At 35.0% G+C, this 16,588-nt stretch overlaps 1 protein-coding gene across 2 annotated transcripts in view; it reads right to left on the reverse strand.

The window, feature by feature from the left end:
• LOC117344892 (neprilysin-like) overlaps positions 1 to 16,588 on the reverse strand; it is a 54,528-nt gene that overhangs the window by 27,427 nt on the left and 10,513 nt on the right. For both annotated transcript variants that reach the window (XM_033907763.1, XM_033907764.1), the window contains exons 2-5: positions 15,290 to 15,426; positions 3,669 to 3,701; positions 3,257 to 3,418; positions 1,872 to 1,955 (exon numbers count right to left, since the gene is read on the reverse strand). In XM_033907763.1, coding sequence (XP_033763654.1) covers positions 1,872 to 1,955; positions 3,257 to 3,418; positions 3,669 to 3,701; positions 15,290 to 15,426 — 416 coding nt within the window. The remainder of the gene's footprint in view (positions 1 to 1,871; positions 1,956 to 3,256; positions 3,419 to 3,668; positions 3,702 to 15,289; positions 15,427 to 16,588) is intronic.

Raw genomic sequence — 16,588 nt, forward strand, 5'->3', positions numbered from 1 at the left:
CATATAAAAAACTGCTAACGTGAATTGATAATGTGAGTAATAGAATATTTTTATATCTATATATATACACTACATAAATCCTGTATAGAATGTTATTAGGCGTTATGACAGATTAGGAACTACTTTTACCGGTCTGTTATTGAGGAAGTGTGAAAATAGTTTCCATTTTCATAAATGATGCATAAAAAGATAATTCATCATTCGAGTCGTTAGCAAGAACAATTAAAATATAGAGGTATAATTTTGATATAACTCATATAGTTTAAAAAAAACATTTACAACACACCCCAGTCTCACCCTCCTTATTTGCATCACGTATACAAGAATACGCAGGTTTACAGACGGCAAAAACGGAACCGTAAACTAAAGGAAACGAGGGTTCAATATTAAAACAAGAAACAGTTACAATGCATTTGACAAAATAGTAGTACACGGAAGATTGAAAATATTTCCATGTCGCTTACAACATTCGATGCGTAGTTTAAGCATATTATTGTAACGTTCTTATAATGAGAACCGGAATTTTGACAAACAAAGCCGCCAGGTAACCTGACTAGCTTCGCACACTTTAAAAGTTTGGATCTGGTTACATAATATTTTTGGATAGATCATGTCAGCGATCGTTAAATTCTCCAAGGTTTACATGAACCTACATCGTGATATTTGGGAAAATAATTAAACATCGAATTCAACATGTAATATTGTAAGCTGCAGGATCACGTCTGTTACTATCAAGAAAGGGAAATAGCACGCATACAGTTTTGTGAGTTTACTGTTGTGGTTATCAGATAGGAAACAAAGGTCGAGGTAAGTGGCCGATGTAGAAGAATATGTTGCATTGTGTCTTTTATTTCTAGTTCAGAAAAGTACAGGTATCGCGATTGACATTGTCACTAACGTTTTGGTATAAGGACAAACATATATCGATAGATCTTAATAAGACATAACTGTGTCAAGTATGTAGCGTTCCGGACCTTCACATACTGCACTGGCATTACGAAATTAATAGGCATTTTGTAGGAGTTCACACGAGTCATTGATATCAAACTTTGTAGCATGTACCTGGCCTGTTAACAATGAACTTGTATAAAATGTGTTAAGTACACGACTTGACTGATTGGTTTCAGTCTGAGGTACCTGATTTAACGCCATGAAACAAATGTTCTAATTTGTATAAAGACCGCGTCAGGCCATGCATCATTAAGCTGTCTGGGATCTGAATAATGACCTTACCACGTCTGTCACTCATTCCATGATAAATAATGGATATTGGGCATGTCACATTGTCTCTCTACGTTTGACTCAGTGAAATGCACGTGCTTATCTAATTCAATAATGATATGCATAACCTTTTTTATTTTGTCGGATATAATATTAAAAGAATCGTACCTCAGCTTGACAATTTAGATCATATGTCATAATAAACCACATGCCTACACACTTTTTCATTGGACAATGATAAACTAATACAATATAATTTGCAGTTAAATCAAAGTTTCCTGATTCATTTCAATACCATTACAATGTATTATAGTGCATGATGCGTGCATCTTTAATTTTTGTTTGTAATGTATGCAAAATATTCCTATAAAATATTTTTCTCGTGTTAAATGTTAACCATGTTTTCCTTATGTGATATGTACATGCATACGAAGTTGTCTTAGTGTAAAATTATAAAAAATGCCCCTAATATAAAATGTATAAAAATGCTAGTGCTAAAAGTACACGTTATTTCCCTAATATAGAAATATACACAAAATGCAAATGTAAAATTATACAAATAGCTCACGTGAAATGTATAAAAAATACTCTTAATGTGAGAAAGTGTCATAAAGCAGATCAGTCGTAATTCCACAAAACACGTGACTTACCTTGATTCATACATGAAGAGTACATATTCTTTATGAGTTTCTCCACTCCTATATCCTTTTCTGTGACGGGGGCCTCTAAGAGGTCTGGATGTAAAAACAGAAATATGAGCAACCCTTTCATTCTGATTAAAACTTCCTTTACTATATCTTAAAATATTGAATAACCATTTTGATTTTCTAATCTCTCTTCTTTATTGCCGCACGTTTGGTTCCTAGCACCTCTGATGAGTTTTCGAATGGCGAAACAGCTGTACGATTCATAACTTACTTCAAATTTACCTTTTTGTGCTCTCCCTGGGAAAAGTTTCTCTTTAGATATTAGGCCTACAGATTTACCTGGAATCAGTAAGCTTCCGCCAGGGTTTCTGCTTATTTTGTGGAACAAGCAGAATATCCTGGATATGTACTGTTTATAATAGTAGATATAACTTTCGGTTTGATCATGTTCATCCAGGTCATCAAGGTATTAAAGTCGTATTTCATTCATGACTAGATAACTGTAAATGTCAAATTTATGAGAATACCTGTGACACGAAAGAGGAAACAGACCTGCTACTGACAGTTTCCAATATACAGTGACTTATATGGTACAGAAACTGTTACTGGCAGTTTCCAATATACAGTGACTTATATCGTTCAGAAAATGCTACTGACAGTTTCCAATATACAGTGTTTTATATGGTACAGAAGCAATATAATAAGAACAATAGGTATATACATGTACATTGTTATTCGATCTAGATTTGATCGTACATATAAAAAAATCAACTTAATATTATGCCTGTTACACCAGCAAAGTAAAGTTAGTTAGAATATAGATGTATGTTATTTAGAATAACGAATAATTGTTTAACTGCAACACCATCTTCTTGCATTATATCTTTTGTTACAGAACCGTCTTACATTATTTATTTTTACAGTATCAATGTACGTTGTACTCCGTGTAAAAATATTAACATTTGTAGGCATTATCTACTGATACAATATATTGTTACAATTTATTTCATTTTTCCAAGTTAAATATCGAAAATTATTCGTTCTATAAAAAGTAATATTTTCACTTGTGAAAAATATCACTTTTACTGATTTGACCAATCAATACACTTACAAACGACAACGGGAGAACTTTAAAGCTACTCTGGTAGATTTTGCTATAACAATGTTATAAACAGAATATCGAACAGTATTTTCAATAATACCAAATATATTTCACTCGTGTAGCTAATATTAGCCACACGAGTGAAATATATTTGGTATTACTAAAGATACTGTTAGATATTCTCTATGAATTTTGACAATGTATTATATTCTGTGTTAACAACGACTATATACTTTGATATATAATCGACATACCATGTATACTTTGTAATATATTGTCTACTTACTTTTAAGGACCACTTCCACTTCATCACGTAATATCCCGAAAACATCCTGACTTGAGCGGTCCTCTGGAATGATGTTCAGTTTTCGCCAAGTCCCACAGGCGAAATCGAAAAAGTTATCACATGGCTTCACACTTGTGTCCAGATTGTTCAACAACCGAGCAGCTACAATATAAAACATCAAACATATCTTACTTGGTGTCCTTATCATGTATGTGTTATAAAAACGGAAATCAATATCAGAAAATTAAAGTTACCTTCTCCTACATTAACTTGGTTGAACACATTTCGCTAACGGATAAACAATGGACCCTTGCCTTGTGATATCACTTAACTTTAGATGTATTTAAACATTGTACATGCTGGTAAATAGCACCCATTTCTAACCTTCACAACAACGTTAACAAGAAATTACCTGACTCGGTGCAGTCTGTAGTTACGCAGATATCTGAATAATAAATAAGAGGAATATAAATGAGTAGTTAAGAATACAATAATTCTAAATACATTCGAAATACAAACTTCAAATGACCTTGTCCCAGTTTCATCAATAATCTTTAACGAAAGGCAATTCCCAACTTTAAAGTGTTACAGTTTTACTAATAAATGTCGTCTCCTCCACATGGCAAGCAAATCCCTGTCACAAATCACATGCCGTATCGGCCGTATGAAGGTAACGGTTATGTATATACCAATTATAACTGTGTTTTTGCCCCTTATATCTTTATCATGTTTAATAACTTTGTCTACCATGTCTCTATCCTAATGGTGGCCTTTGTTACATTTTGTATATGAAGAGAATTGCAGCTGCTGTCTGGAACTCATTTACAAATATAACATAATTTAACATGGAGTGCACTCCAGTGGTTGTCTATCTCTGATCATCATTAACATGACTGAATTATGCTGTTATTACAGATGGAAGTGTTAACGCTCTCTGACGCACTCAACAGATATACGTTTTATATATGTTACTACGATTATCATTATTCAAATGACCATTTCTTCCTTGCTTTAATATTGATTTTAATTGTTATGTATATGGATCCAGGTCCTTTATGCAGTCTAGACATTGCTTGTTTAAACATCCGTTCGGTAAAAAACAAACTGGACATATTAGAAGCTTAATTAAATGATAAATGTACTATATGTTACTGAAAGTCATTTAAATGAAATGATTAATGACAACGACTAACTTCTCGACTATTTTTCTAATCAGATTTTCAGAAAGGACCGCTGTCTGCGCCCAGGAGGTGGCATCGTGGTTTATTTTAAGGACAATATCATTATGAGAAAAAAGACTTGATCTTGAGACGCCTGATTTAGAGTTGCTTTGGTCAGAAGTTATAGTGAAAAATAATAACAAAATACTCCTAGAATGTATCAATAGACCTGATAGCAACATGAAGTACTGGGATAAACTTGATGATATACTTAATCATGTAACTGATGACTCACATCACACACATTCAGGTATTATTATTACTGGTGACAATAATGTAAACATGAGTAATATTCAACCTAACTCTCACTTGAAAAGATTTTTAACAAAACATAATCTGTACAACTATGTAAAGAGCCCACAAGAATAACGCAGGACTCCTCTACCTCAATTGATATTATCCTTACTAATAATGATAAAATTGTTAAAATGTATAAATGATTGTATACCTATAAAGAAAATCACTATTCGTCCGAATGATAAGCCATGAATGTCAAACGAGATAAGATTAAAACTAAGACAGAGGAATAGAATTCATAAAAAAAGTAATGCAGACGATAATCTAGATCATTGGGCTGATTTTAGGAACATTAAGAATGCAGCTATCAGCCTAATTCATACTACCAAAGATCTTTATGTATTTTTTTTTTTAGAAAATTCTTTAATTGATTCAAATATTTCCTCATCTTAATGGTGGAAAACAGTGAAAACTATTCTGAAAATTAATAACAAAATACCTAGTATTCCATCACTGAATTATTATAACACTGTTTTGTTTCATCCTCTTGATAACGTGGAATGTCTTGTTGACTACTAGTATTTTACATCCTTATCAACATCCTCTTTTTCTGTTATACAGTCATAACAGAAAAAACTGGAGTGTACTCTAAATAAACCGCGAAATGTTATGACTGTACAACAGAAAAAATAATTGATGTTAATTCTTATAATTTAATTTCGTCTTATACACACCAAGATATTTCACTTTCTTTGGCGAACTCTTTTCTGTGATAAATTATTACGCAACGTCATCAGCCAATCAAAAATGACGTTACATTTCGCAACGTCAAAATTTTTGTTATGGAGGTATAACAAAATTATTTCAGCCAATGAAAATGCGTGTTTCATACAAAATTAAATTATTGATCCCTTATCTCCTGTTTCTGACTCTCCTAACACACTTAATAGTATTTTATTTCATGAGCAGGATGTTAGGGATCAACTGATCATAACTAATGACAAGAAACCTGCAGGACCGGATGAAGATATTCCGAAAGTCAATAAACGTCTTACCCCATCACTAGTAACTCCCTTAACTATGTTATTCAATAAAGCTATGTCATCTGGTTCTATTCATCTGTCTTGGAAACTGGCGAATATAAATGTTATATATAAAGGTAAAGGTGATAAAAATGATGTCTCTAATTATCGTCCAATCTCCATTACATGTTGTTTCAGTAAGGTATTGGAAAAATTATCTTCAAACATTTATATAATCATCTATTGGAGTTTGAATTACTAACACAATACCAATCTGGATTAATTCCAGGTGATTCTACTGTGTATCAATTACTATCCATGTACAATACTTTTATTCAAAAACTTGATGAAGGACATAAAATTAGATCAATATTTTGTGATGTAAGTAACGCATTTGATCGTGTCTGGCGTCCTGGCTGATTATTCAAACTTTAGAAATATGGTATTAAAGGAAATCTCATTAACTGGTTTAAAGATTACCTAAGTAATTGCAATCATAGAGTGACTACTGAAAGCTTCCTCTCATCATATAGACAGGTAAGTGCCAGTATACCCCAGGGATCAGTCCTCGGTTCATTTCTATTTCTAATCTATATAAATGATATTACTGAAGAATGTATAACTAATGAGAAAAGACTATTTGCTAATGAGGGAATGCTTTGTGCTTAATTTTCTAATTGCATCCCATTATATTATATGAATAAATATATTTTATTATATGAGTAAATATATTTATTCATATACTAGTTGTTACCTCTAGGAGAGAAGCAACCATATAAAGGCTATGCCTGCTGCAACTTGTTTGATCATTTTTCTTTATTGAAATGAAATTTGTTAAAATTGAAAAGAGTGAAAACAAAAAAATAAGTCATTCAAGTTTGTCCCCAAGATTGTGTCGTTAGTCTGACACAAAACTCAACAAAGTTTCAATCAATAATTCTTACGGTTTCATCAAGTTTATTTGATCTCTGCCTTAGGCGTGCGCTTAACAGAATTAATGCACTCGAGTTTAGTTTCTAATCCTGTTATGACCTTCACCTTTCTCGAAAAATATAACAAGGTATTTCTGATAGGAAGATTATCAAAAGCTCTTTGAAGTTCATCGAAATCCACATTTCATTAATTTCAACTCTTCAGTTGACAGAAAGTGTGCGAAAACAGAGGTAAAAAAATCGTGAAAAATTAATTTGTCAAAATAAACTCTTATTTAAGAAATAATTAACGATGATTCGTGTATTATTGCAGGATATACAACGAGGACGAGGATATTTTGCAATTAAATTAATAACGAAGGCCGCACCTGCAACAATACACGAGTCAAAGTTGATTATTTCTATTCTACCATGTACTGTTTAGTTCTGAGATCGACCTCTTTCTAATAGAAAAACAGCAAAGAAACCCCGAGAAAACCTTGTAATTTATTTCTTGAGTATTGCATTATTTGTTGATGAAATATACAGGCAATACAGTACTACGATCAAGAGCATCTATCATATAGCATTGATTTTGAAAATAAAAAAAGGATAAAAAAAGAAAGAAAGAAAAAAGGGGGGGGGGGGGGGGGGGGGCCTCCGTAGGATTCGAACTCGCGTCGTGATAAAAATTTATTGAAAGACTAAGCCATTAGCCCACTCGGCTATGGTAACCTTTTATAAAATGGGTGAATATTAGATATATAAAATTGTTACAGCCGTGACTCCCGACCGTGTATTATTGGCACGAGCGTGGGTTATTGGAAAATAATACATGGTTTTAAACCAATCAAAACTGGCGTTGCATAGCAAACATGGTAGAATTCAGGATAAACCTGCATCGACATCATCAACCCAATAATAGGGAAACTATGTTAAGTATCCAACCACAGAAGCAGTAAAGCCGGACACATCTATTGTACTGATAAGTCTGACATGTATTACAAACATCCGTGACCCTCCCTGTATCTATTGTTGTGGTCAGCAAGCTGATGTTTGTGTTGTAATCCAATTATGTTGCAACTATTCTGTTTTAATAATATAATTAATAGAGTGATTATTATAACATGTTTACCAGCTAAGTGAAATTTTATTACTATTACAGTATATTCATGATATTTGTCGTTCCGCTGTGACAGGTAACACACGCCAGTTTCGCTCTATATCTTCAATTACATTGTATATAATATTTTTTGGTGTGGGGTGTGAGATTTTTTTCGTGGAATGCTCTTTCTTTGTCAACAAAAGTGAGAGAGAGAGAGAGAGAGAGAGAGAGAGAGAGAGAGAGAGAGAGAGAGAGAGTTATATATTTTTTATATTTTTTCCTGATAAGATAAATATTCACTTATTATAACGGATTGTGTCGACAATGTATCGCTGTGCGACGTTAATTGACCTTTCACTTAATTCTAGATCAAACGGAATATAACTTACATATACATTTGTAACAACCAACAATCGGTTTTACATTATCATCGTCAAACTGTATTGGATTTACTTATATCAATCTACCAAGGCTAGGAGTTAGCAAAAAGATGTAGAAACCAAGATGAAATCAGAAAATACAAAAATAAAAGGATTTGAAATCAAATTACAAAATGTAAGAAAACTTACTGTATGACATCCAATGTTTGTGTGTATTTATTTTCGTGGTTTGGAGCTTTCAAATCAATTCATGGGTACAGACTTTCATGGTTTGAGCCCACGCAACAATAATATAACAATAATGCATACAATAGTATATGTTGTATTTATATTCGTGGTTCTATTACAAACAGGAAAACAGCGAAAATTCATACACAAATGTACATAACAAACGTTCATGTCATACTCTGTGTGTCAACATCAAATTTGTAACATGTGATAAGATGCAAATGTATCCCAGAAGAATCTAATGTCATACAACAAAATGTCACAGGTTGTACACTGTCTTTGTACTTGTAGATGTAATTAATAAACATCAAGTATAATTGTCCACTTAAGTGTCCAAATATTAAATCTGTCACATAAATGTCCGGGACAATTAGCTAATTAATTCAGAGTTAAGATTTATAGCCCGCAGTTAATATTGCAATATTGAAGTACTGCACATAAATACAATTGAAATGCTTTAAGAACTGCTGTTGAAATTATCCTTGTGAATCTATAAACAGGATAGAATGTTTTTATCAGGAATATAATAAAGATGTTTATTATATCACACTAGATCGATTGAGGGGATGTCAGGTTATTATAAGGCCTGGATCGTGCTTCGTGCAGTTCGTGAGGTGATGAACGACATGGTCTTAATCAAACTAAATGAATTGCGAAATTGTCATTTCACGTTTTGCAATCTACCTTACAAAAACAGATGACGCAATTATCAAGTCAGTGAATAATATAAAAGGCTCAAGAGATCCATTATCTTAAAACATGAAAACAAAAACGTAATACGGTATATGCCCGATACTTAATAGATATGCACCATGTCGCTGTTTTGTTCATCGTAGAGGTGTAGGCAGCCTGGTGAGACGTTATGAAATACACACGAGTCTAAACCAAATGTCACTCCACAATTCAATAAAGGAGTTTTTATACTGGACAAATTTTCATCAAAAGGTAAAGTTTGAGTCGATGCCAGTAATCATGTTTAAAACGTGGAGATTACGGCCAACATCACAGGTTAAACAACCTACCTACACGCTAACCAACAACATTGTATTGAATACGTGGATAATTCCAGAGGTTAAACAACTTACCGGCGTTACTACTGCTAACCAACAACATTGAACATATACGCGGATAATATCGTACTTCGTGTCGTTTTAGTGAGAGAGAGTTTGTGCCAAATAATGAATATGAGACTGCACCATACAGTTTTTTTTGTCCTTCTAAGACAAGATCTTCAGTGATACCGTGGGTCAAAAGTGAGACAACTCAGCGGGGAATCGGTGAAAGAAAACTATACATATATACGCATATTTATCGGGACATCCCGGAATCATTACACAATCATTACCACGGCGGAATCATTACACAATCATCAACACGGCGGAATCATTACACAATCATCACCACGGCGGAATCATTACACAATCATCACCACGGCGGAATCATTACACAATCATCAACACGGCGGAGTCATTACACAATCATCAACATGGCGGAATCATTACACAATCATCAACACGGCGGAATCATTACACAATCATCACCACGGCGGAATCATTACACAATCATCACCACGGCGGAATCATTACACAATCATCAACACGGCGGAATCATTACACAACCATCAACACGGCGGAATCATTACACAATCATCACCACGGCGGAATCATTACACAATCATCACCACGGCGGAATCATTACACAATCATCAACACGGCGGAATCATTACACAATCATCAACACGGCGGAATCATTACACAATCATCACCACGGCGGAATCATTACACTATCATCAACACGGCGGAATCATTACACAATCATCAACAAGGCGGAATCATTACACTATCATCAACACGGCGGAATCATTACACAATCATCAACACGGCGGAATCATTACACAATCATCAACACGGCGGAATCATTACACAATCATCAACACGGCGGAATCATTACACAACCATCAACACGGCGGAATCATTACACAATCACCACAACGGCGGAATCATTACACAATCATCAACACGGCGGAATCATTACACAATCATCAACACGGCGGAGTCATTACACAATCATCAACATGGCGGAATCATTACACAACCATCAACACGGCGGAATCATTACACAATCATCACCACGGCGGAATCATTACACAATCATCACCACGGCGGAATCATTACACAATCATCAACACGGCGGAATCATTACACAATCATCAACACGGCGGATTCATTACACAATCATCACCACGGCGGAATCATTACACAATCATCACCACGGCGGAATCATTACACAATCATCAACACGGCGGAATCATTACACAATCATCAACACGGCGGAATCATTACACAATCATCAACATGGCGGAATCATTACACAATCATCACCACGGCGGTTTCATTACACAATCATCAACAAGGCGGAATCATTACACTATCATCAACACGGCGGAATCATTACACAATCATCAACACGGCGGAATCATTACACAATCATCACCACGGCGGAATCATTACACAACCATCAACACGGCGGAATCATTACACAATCATCACCACGGCGGAATCATTACACAATCACCACAACGGCGGAATCATTACACAATCATCAACACGGCGGAATCATTACACAATCATCAACACGGCGGAATCATTATACAATCATCACCACGGCGGAATCATTACACAACCATCAACACGGCGGAATCATTACACAATCATCAACACGGCGGAATCATTACACAATCATCAACATGGCGGAATCATTACACAATCATCAACACGGCGGAATCATTACACAATCATCAACACGGCGGATTCATTACACAATCATCAACACGGCGGGATCATTACGAAATCATCACCACGGCGGAATCATTACACAACCATCAACACGGCGGAATCATTACACAATCATCAACACGGCGGAATCATTACACAATCATCAACATGGCGGAATCATTACACAATCATCACCACGGCGGTTTCATTACACAATCATCACCACGGCGGAATCATTGCACAACCATCAACACGGCGGAATCATTACACAACCATCACCACGGCGGAATCATTACACAACCATCACCACGGCGGAATCATTACACAACCATCAACACGGCGGAATCATTACACAATCATCACCACGGCGGAATCATTACACAATCATCAACACGGCGGAATCATTACACAGTCATCAACACGGCGGAATCATTACACAATCATCACCACGGCGGGATCATTACGAAATCATCAACACGGCGGAATCATTACATAATCATCACCACGGCGGAATCATTACACAATCATCACCACGGCGGAATCATTACACAATCATCACCACGGCGGAATCATTACACAATCATCACCACGGCGGAATCATTACACAATCATCACCACGGCGGAATCATTACACAATCATCACCACGGCGGAACCATTAAACAATCATCACCACGGCGGAATAATTACACAATCATCACCACGGCGGAATCATTACACAATCATCAACACGGCGGAATCATTACACAATCATCAACACGGCGGAATCATTACACAATCATCACCACGGCGATATCATTACACAATCATCAACACGACGGAAGCAGATTTATTACCAAATTGTCGTTACTTAATGAATATTGTTTTAAATGATATTGTATGAGCATGAACATAATCTACTAAACAAGGTTATGCGATATCCCTATCATATGTGTAATAGATATTGTCCAGCCAAATGTATATAATATTCTTAGGAGAAAAACCGCGAAAATAATCAAACATCCGTAAAATTAAAGGTTTGTTGATATTTCTGTAGTAAGAGTACGCAGTAAAACCCAGTCGTGTTTAGAATTCTAATTCATTAATGAAATGCCGATAAGCATTGAGCCGTGACATAATTGTTGACATGGGTCAATCATCATATGTTAATGAGATTGTAGAACGCGAGCAGCCAGGACATGCGCAGTGGTTACCTGATAACTCCCACCATCGCTGGACTGATGATAACCGTCCGGACTCTATGTTAGTGTTTACCTGACTAAATAATAAAGATTGAGCGATCCTAAGGTTATATTCTACATAAACATAGAAGAGTTATATAAAGATACAAATTGGGAAATATGGAAGAAGAGTTTCTTAATAAACAGAAATCTCGTTATTTTACACATGTAGGAAAAGAAAAAGTAACTTGTGTTTGCAGACAATAATAACGCGATCATATGTCATGCACATATAGAACACTGTCATGAATGTGGTATGGTAATAGACAAGTGATAGGTCTTCTTCTATTTCACAATACTTTGATGAACTGAAGTCCAGTCAAATATGGCATAAGCCTATTTTACAAGTAGTTACAAATTCCACATGTCTACACTGTAATGATCACTGGTCAGTTTTACTGGCGCGCCACTCTCTAGATATTTACACGGCAGATTTACATTAACATATTTTATTGATTTATGGCGAATCACAAGATCAATCTAAAGTCACAAAACTAATCTCAGATACTACACTGTTTCTGAAGTCAAGCATCCACCTGAGGTATGCTGTTTCGAAAGTCATGACTCCACCTCAGATATTACGATATCTAAGTTCTAAAGTCACGAACCATCGAAGGTATTATAATGTTTCGTAAGTCATGAATATACTTCTGACATTATAATGTTTCGTAAGTCATGGCTATACTTCCGACATTATAATATTTCGAAAGTCACGAATCCACCTCATATATTATAATGTTTCGTAAGTCCTGAATATACTTCCGACATTATAACGTTTCGTAAGTCACGAATCCATCTAAGATATTATAATGTTTCGTAAGTCACGAATCCATCTAAGATATTATAATGTTTCTGAAGTCACGAATCCATCTAAGATATTATAATGTTTCTGAAGTCACGAATCCGTCTAAGATATTATAATGTTTCTGAAGTCACGAACCATCTAAGATATTATAATGTTTCTGAAGTCACGAATCCGTCTAAGATATTAAAATGTTTCTGAAGTCACGAATCCGTCTAAGATATTATAATGTTTCTGAAATCACGAATCCGTCTAAGATATTATAATGTTTCGTAAGTCACGAATCCATCTAAGATATTATAATGTTTCTGAAGTCACGAATCCATCTAAGATATTATTATGTTTCTGAAGTCACGAATCCATCTAAGATATTATAATGTTTCTGAAGTCACGAATCCATCTAAGATATTATAATGTTTCTGACATAACAAAACTTATGTATCTCCGGAGCTAATGGATTATAAAAAGTTACAACATCTCACATATCAATGTTTTTAACATTTATATAGAGGATATTTCGCACTCGTGAAAATATCGATATTCTGTCATACTTGTGAACATTCCGATGATTTGATTCAAATAAATTATGTATTGTATTTATGTATTGTTTTGAAATCTCTGTACAGAGGAAATAAAGAATCTGTCTGTTTGTATGTTCAATACCATTCAATTTTCTTTTTATTGAATTCTATGTGAAAAAAACAAAATCATTATGGTATATGTCACCGGTAACAGAGTTCCGGTTCCCCTGAACTATAAATTCTGTTGGGTATACATTAGAAAGTAAACACAACACACGCGAAGTAATAGCGAGATTACAAGTGTGATCAAATATTTAACCTCAATTATGAGAAGACTATACTGCATTATAACACAATATACAGTATACACCCTTGCGCATGCGTTACACACCTTTGTCAAATTACGCAAATTGCATTGAATGAAGGGAGTCTGAAGACGTGAGGGTGTACTTATGAAACCGTACGTTAATTTTGTGGACGATTAATGTATTTTAAAATAAATGAAATATTGATCTAATCTTTTTAACGGACAAGTGGAAAATTCCAATCCAAGTTAATTACACAGGTCCCCGCCACGTGCACTTAAAGGGTAAACAAACCGAACATGATCTCGTTGAAGGATTCTTAATTTTGTTTGAATATGTTAATTAGAAATATCGATTTCACTTTATGTACTACTCGAAAGTCATAAATAAGGTTAACTTAACCATTAAAGGTCAAACTGTAGTAATGGTAGAGTTGATTTCAGTTTATTTTACGGCTGTATGTTTAAAGGAACCGGTCCATAGTAAAGCACCGTCTATTTCTTTAAAACTTTACTTTTGTCCTTATGAGCTCGATTTGCTGCTATATACAAACAAAAGTTTATACAATGGCATGAAAACAAAGAAATATAGGTGTAATGCCTACAAGGTTTTTTTTCTTCTATTCATCAGATATATTTTCGACCCTCCGCTTCCCTGTCGACAATATAGCAAAAGTATGTCTGCCATTGGTAGGATTTACAAAGATCGCAACAAAAATTGTCAGGCAACGATTGATTACATTGGGGATTGACCTGTCGGTATCGAAATGTAAATCAACAGGGCCCCGTTAAAAGGGATCTTGTTTCACAAGCAGTTCAAACGAGACGTACCTTATAACAACAACTCGTATACTCGTGCGCATGCGTTCGAAACTATTAACATATATTATTATAGAAATAACAGGATTGAGAGATAGAGACTGTCTGGAGACAAGAGAGTATGCTTATTTCACATTACATGAAGTTTGTTTGCGATTTAAATACTGTTTAAAATAATTGACGTACATGTACTGATATAACCTTTTGACCTAGCATGGCATATTCCAAAGTTAGTGATCAACATTCCGTCTCCTTAAAAAAATACCATAATAGCGAATCAAAGCTCAGTAAACCATGTTTACGTTTTACGATGACGTAACCGTCCCATTTACGTCAACCTTCTCTGGCCTTAGTCCGATCCTGTTATTTTCATAAAGAAAAACGGCGGTAAAATATAATTTGGAAAGAAATGGTTTGAAAACTTAATTTCAACGTGACAACAGGAATATGCACGTATATCTTGTCGCTATCCCAGCATGCATTATTACTTACCTTCCTTGTCTTCCTGGGTTGACCTGACTGCCAGTAATACAGCCAGAACTATGACTGTGATCAAAAAACACAGCAGCAGAAAAAGCATAACCTTCTCCATCATCGAACGCCTCCCAAACCATCCTTTCTTTTCAAAGCTGAAACAAAACGTGAACAATATGATAAATAAAGTTCTATCAACAGCATGATTCAATACGAAGAAATAATCAACTACATGCATATATTTAGTTTAGAGATGTGTGCCCGCATATCCTGTGAAAATATTTAATAATTTCTATATTCTCTGGGTGTCGGATTGTGAGCTTTGTGCTAACACGATAATTTGTCAAGTAGAAATATTTACATTTTCACTTCGCTCCGCCTCAATGAACATAGTAAACTCAGATCACTTCATTTCCCGTTGAAGATTTTGGGTCGCGTGCTTCTGTTCTGAGAGACGAATCACTTTCTTGCCGGCGTGTGAATACATTCACTGAGTTTACAATGGCGATCGAGTTCTGTACCGCCTCAGACTTGAATGCACTTTCACTTTGTGAATTGTGTAACATTGTTATAAACGTATATGAACACAAGTGGAATAGCCGCTTTATGTGCTAATAAAAATGCCAGTATAATGCAGACAGTTTAGAAAACAGGATCTGACAGAACACTGACACTCTCGATAGCACCGAGCTCATGACCTACGTAGCGCAGTAGGTCTAACATTAGCTGTATTTCGAATGCCATGCTTAATACCATTTCAGTGGTAACAGAAAATAAACCTCAATTTAAAAACTATTTAACAACACAAAACAGACTGGTAGCAGAAGTATGCTATATCGAGAACAGGGACACATTATTGTCGTAATTTGACTCAATCTAAACATATGGAGGACACAAGTTTCCGGCCGTCGAATACCGCCAATTTTCAAATCAATGTTTCTTTACTTACTATTATCAGAATTTACATCCCAAAACGCCAGTGCGACAATGAAATCCAATATTTCAAGAACACCATGTATATCACCAGCTAACCTGCGACTAAAATCCACATTGTTACACTTTTTCTCGAGCTCTGAATATCCCGGCTATTAGACTGCATCACATCATTTTTTTAACCGAGTCCCTGTGTCTCGAGTGACCAAATCACACACATACTATACTGTCAACACTGCACTTTAAATTCGTATTTATATGGGTATTGCTAAGTTTTTATTATACAATATCATAAATATTTGTTATAAATGAATATCTTACCTTGAAAATATCGTATCTATGTGTATCAACATCGTAATAATCAAAACGTGTATGGCACTATAT

Source organism: Pecten maximus, chromosome 16, assembly GCF_902652985.1.
Source record: "Pecten maximus chromosome 16, xPecMax1.1, whole genome shotgun sequence".
In the NCBI taxonomy this organism is placed as follows: Eukaryota; Metazoa; Mollusca; class Bivalvia; order Pectinida; family Pectinidae; genus Pecten; species Pecten maximus.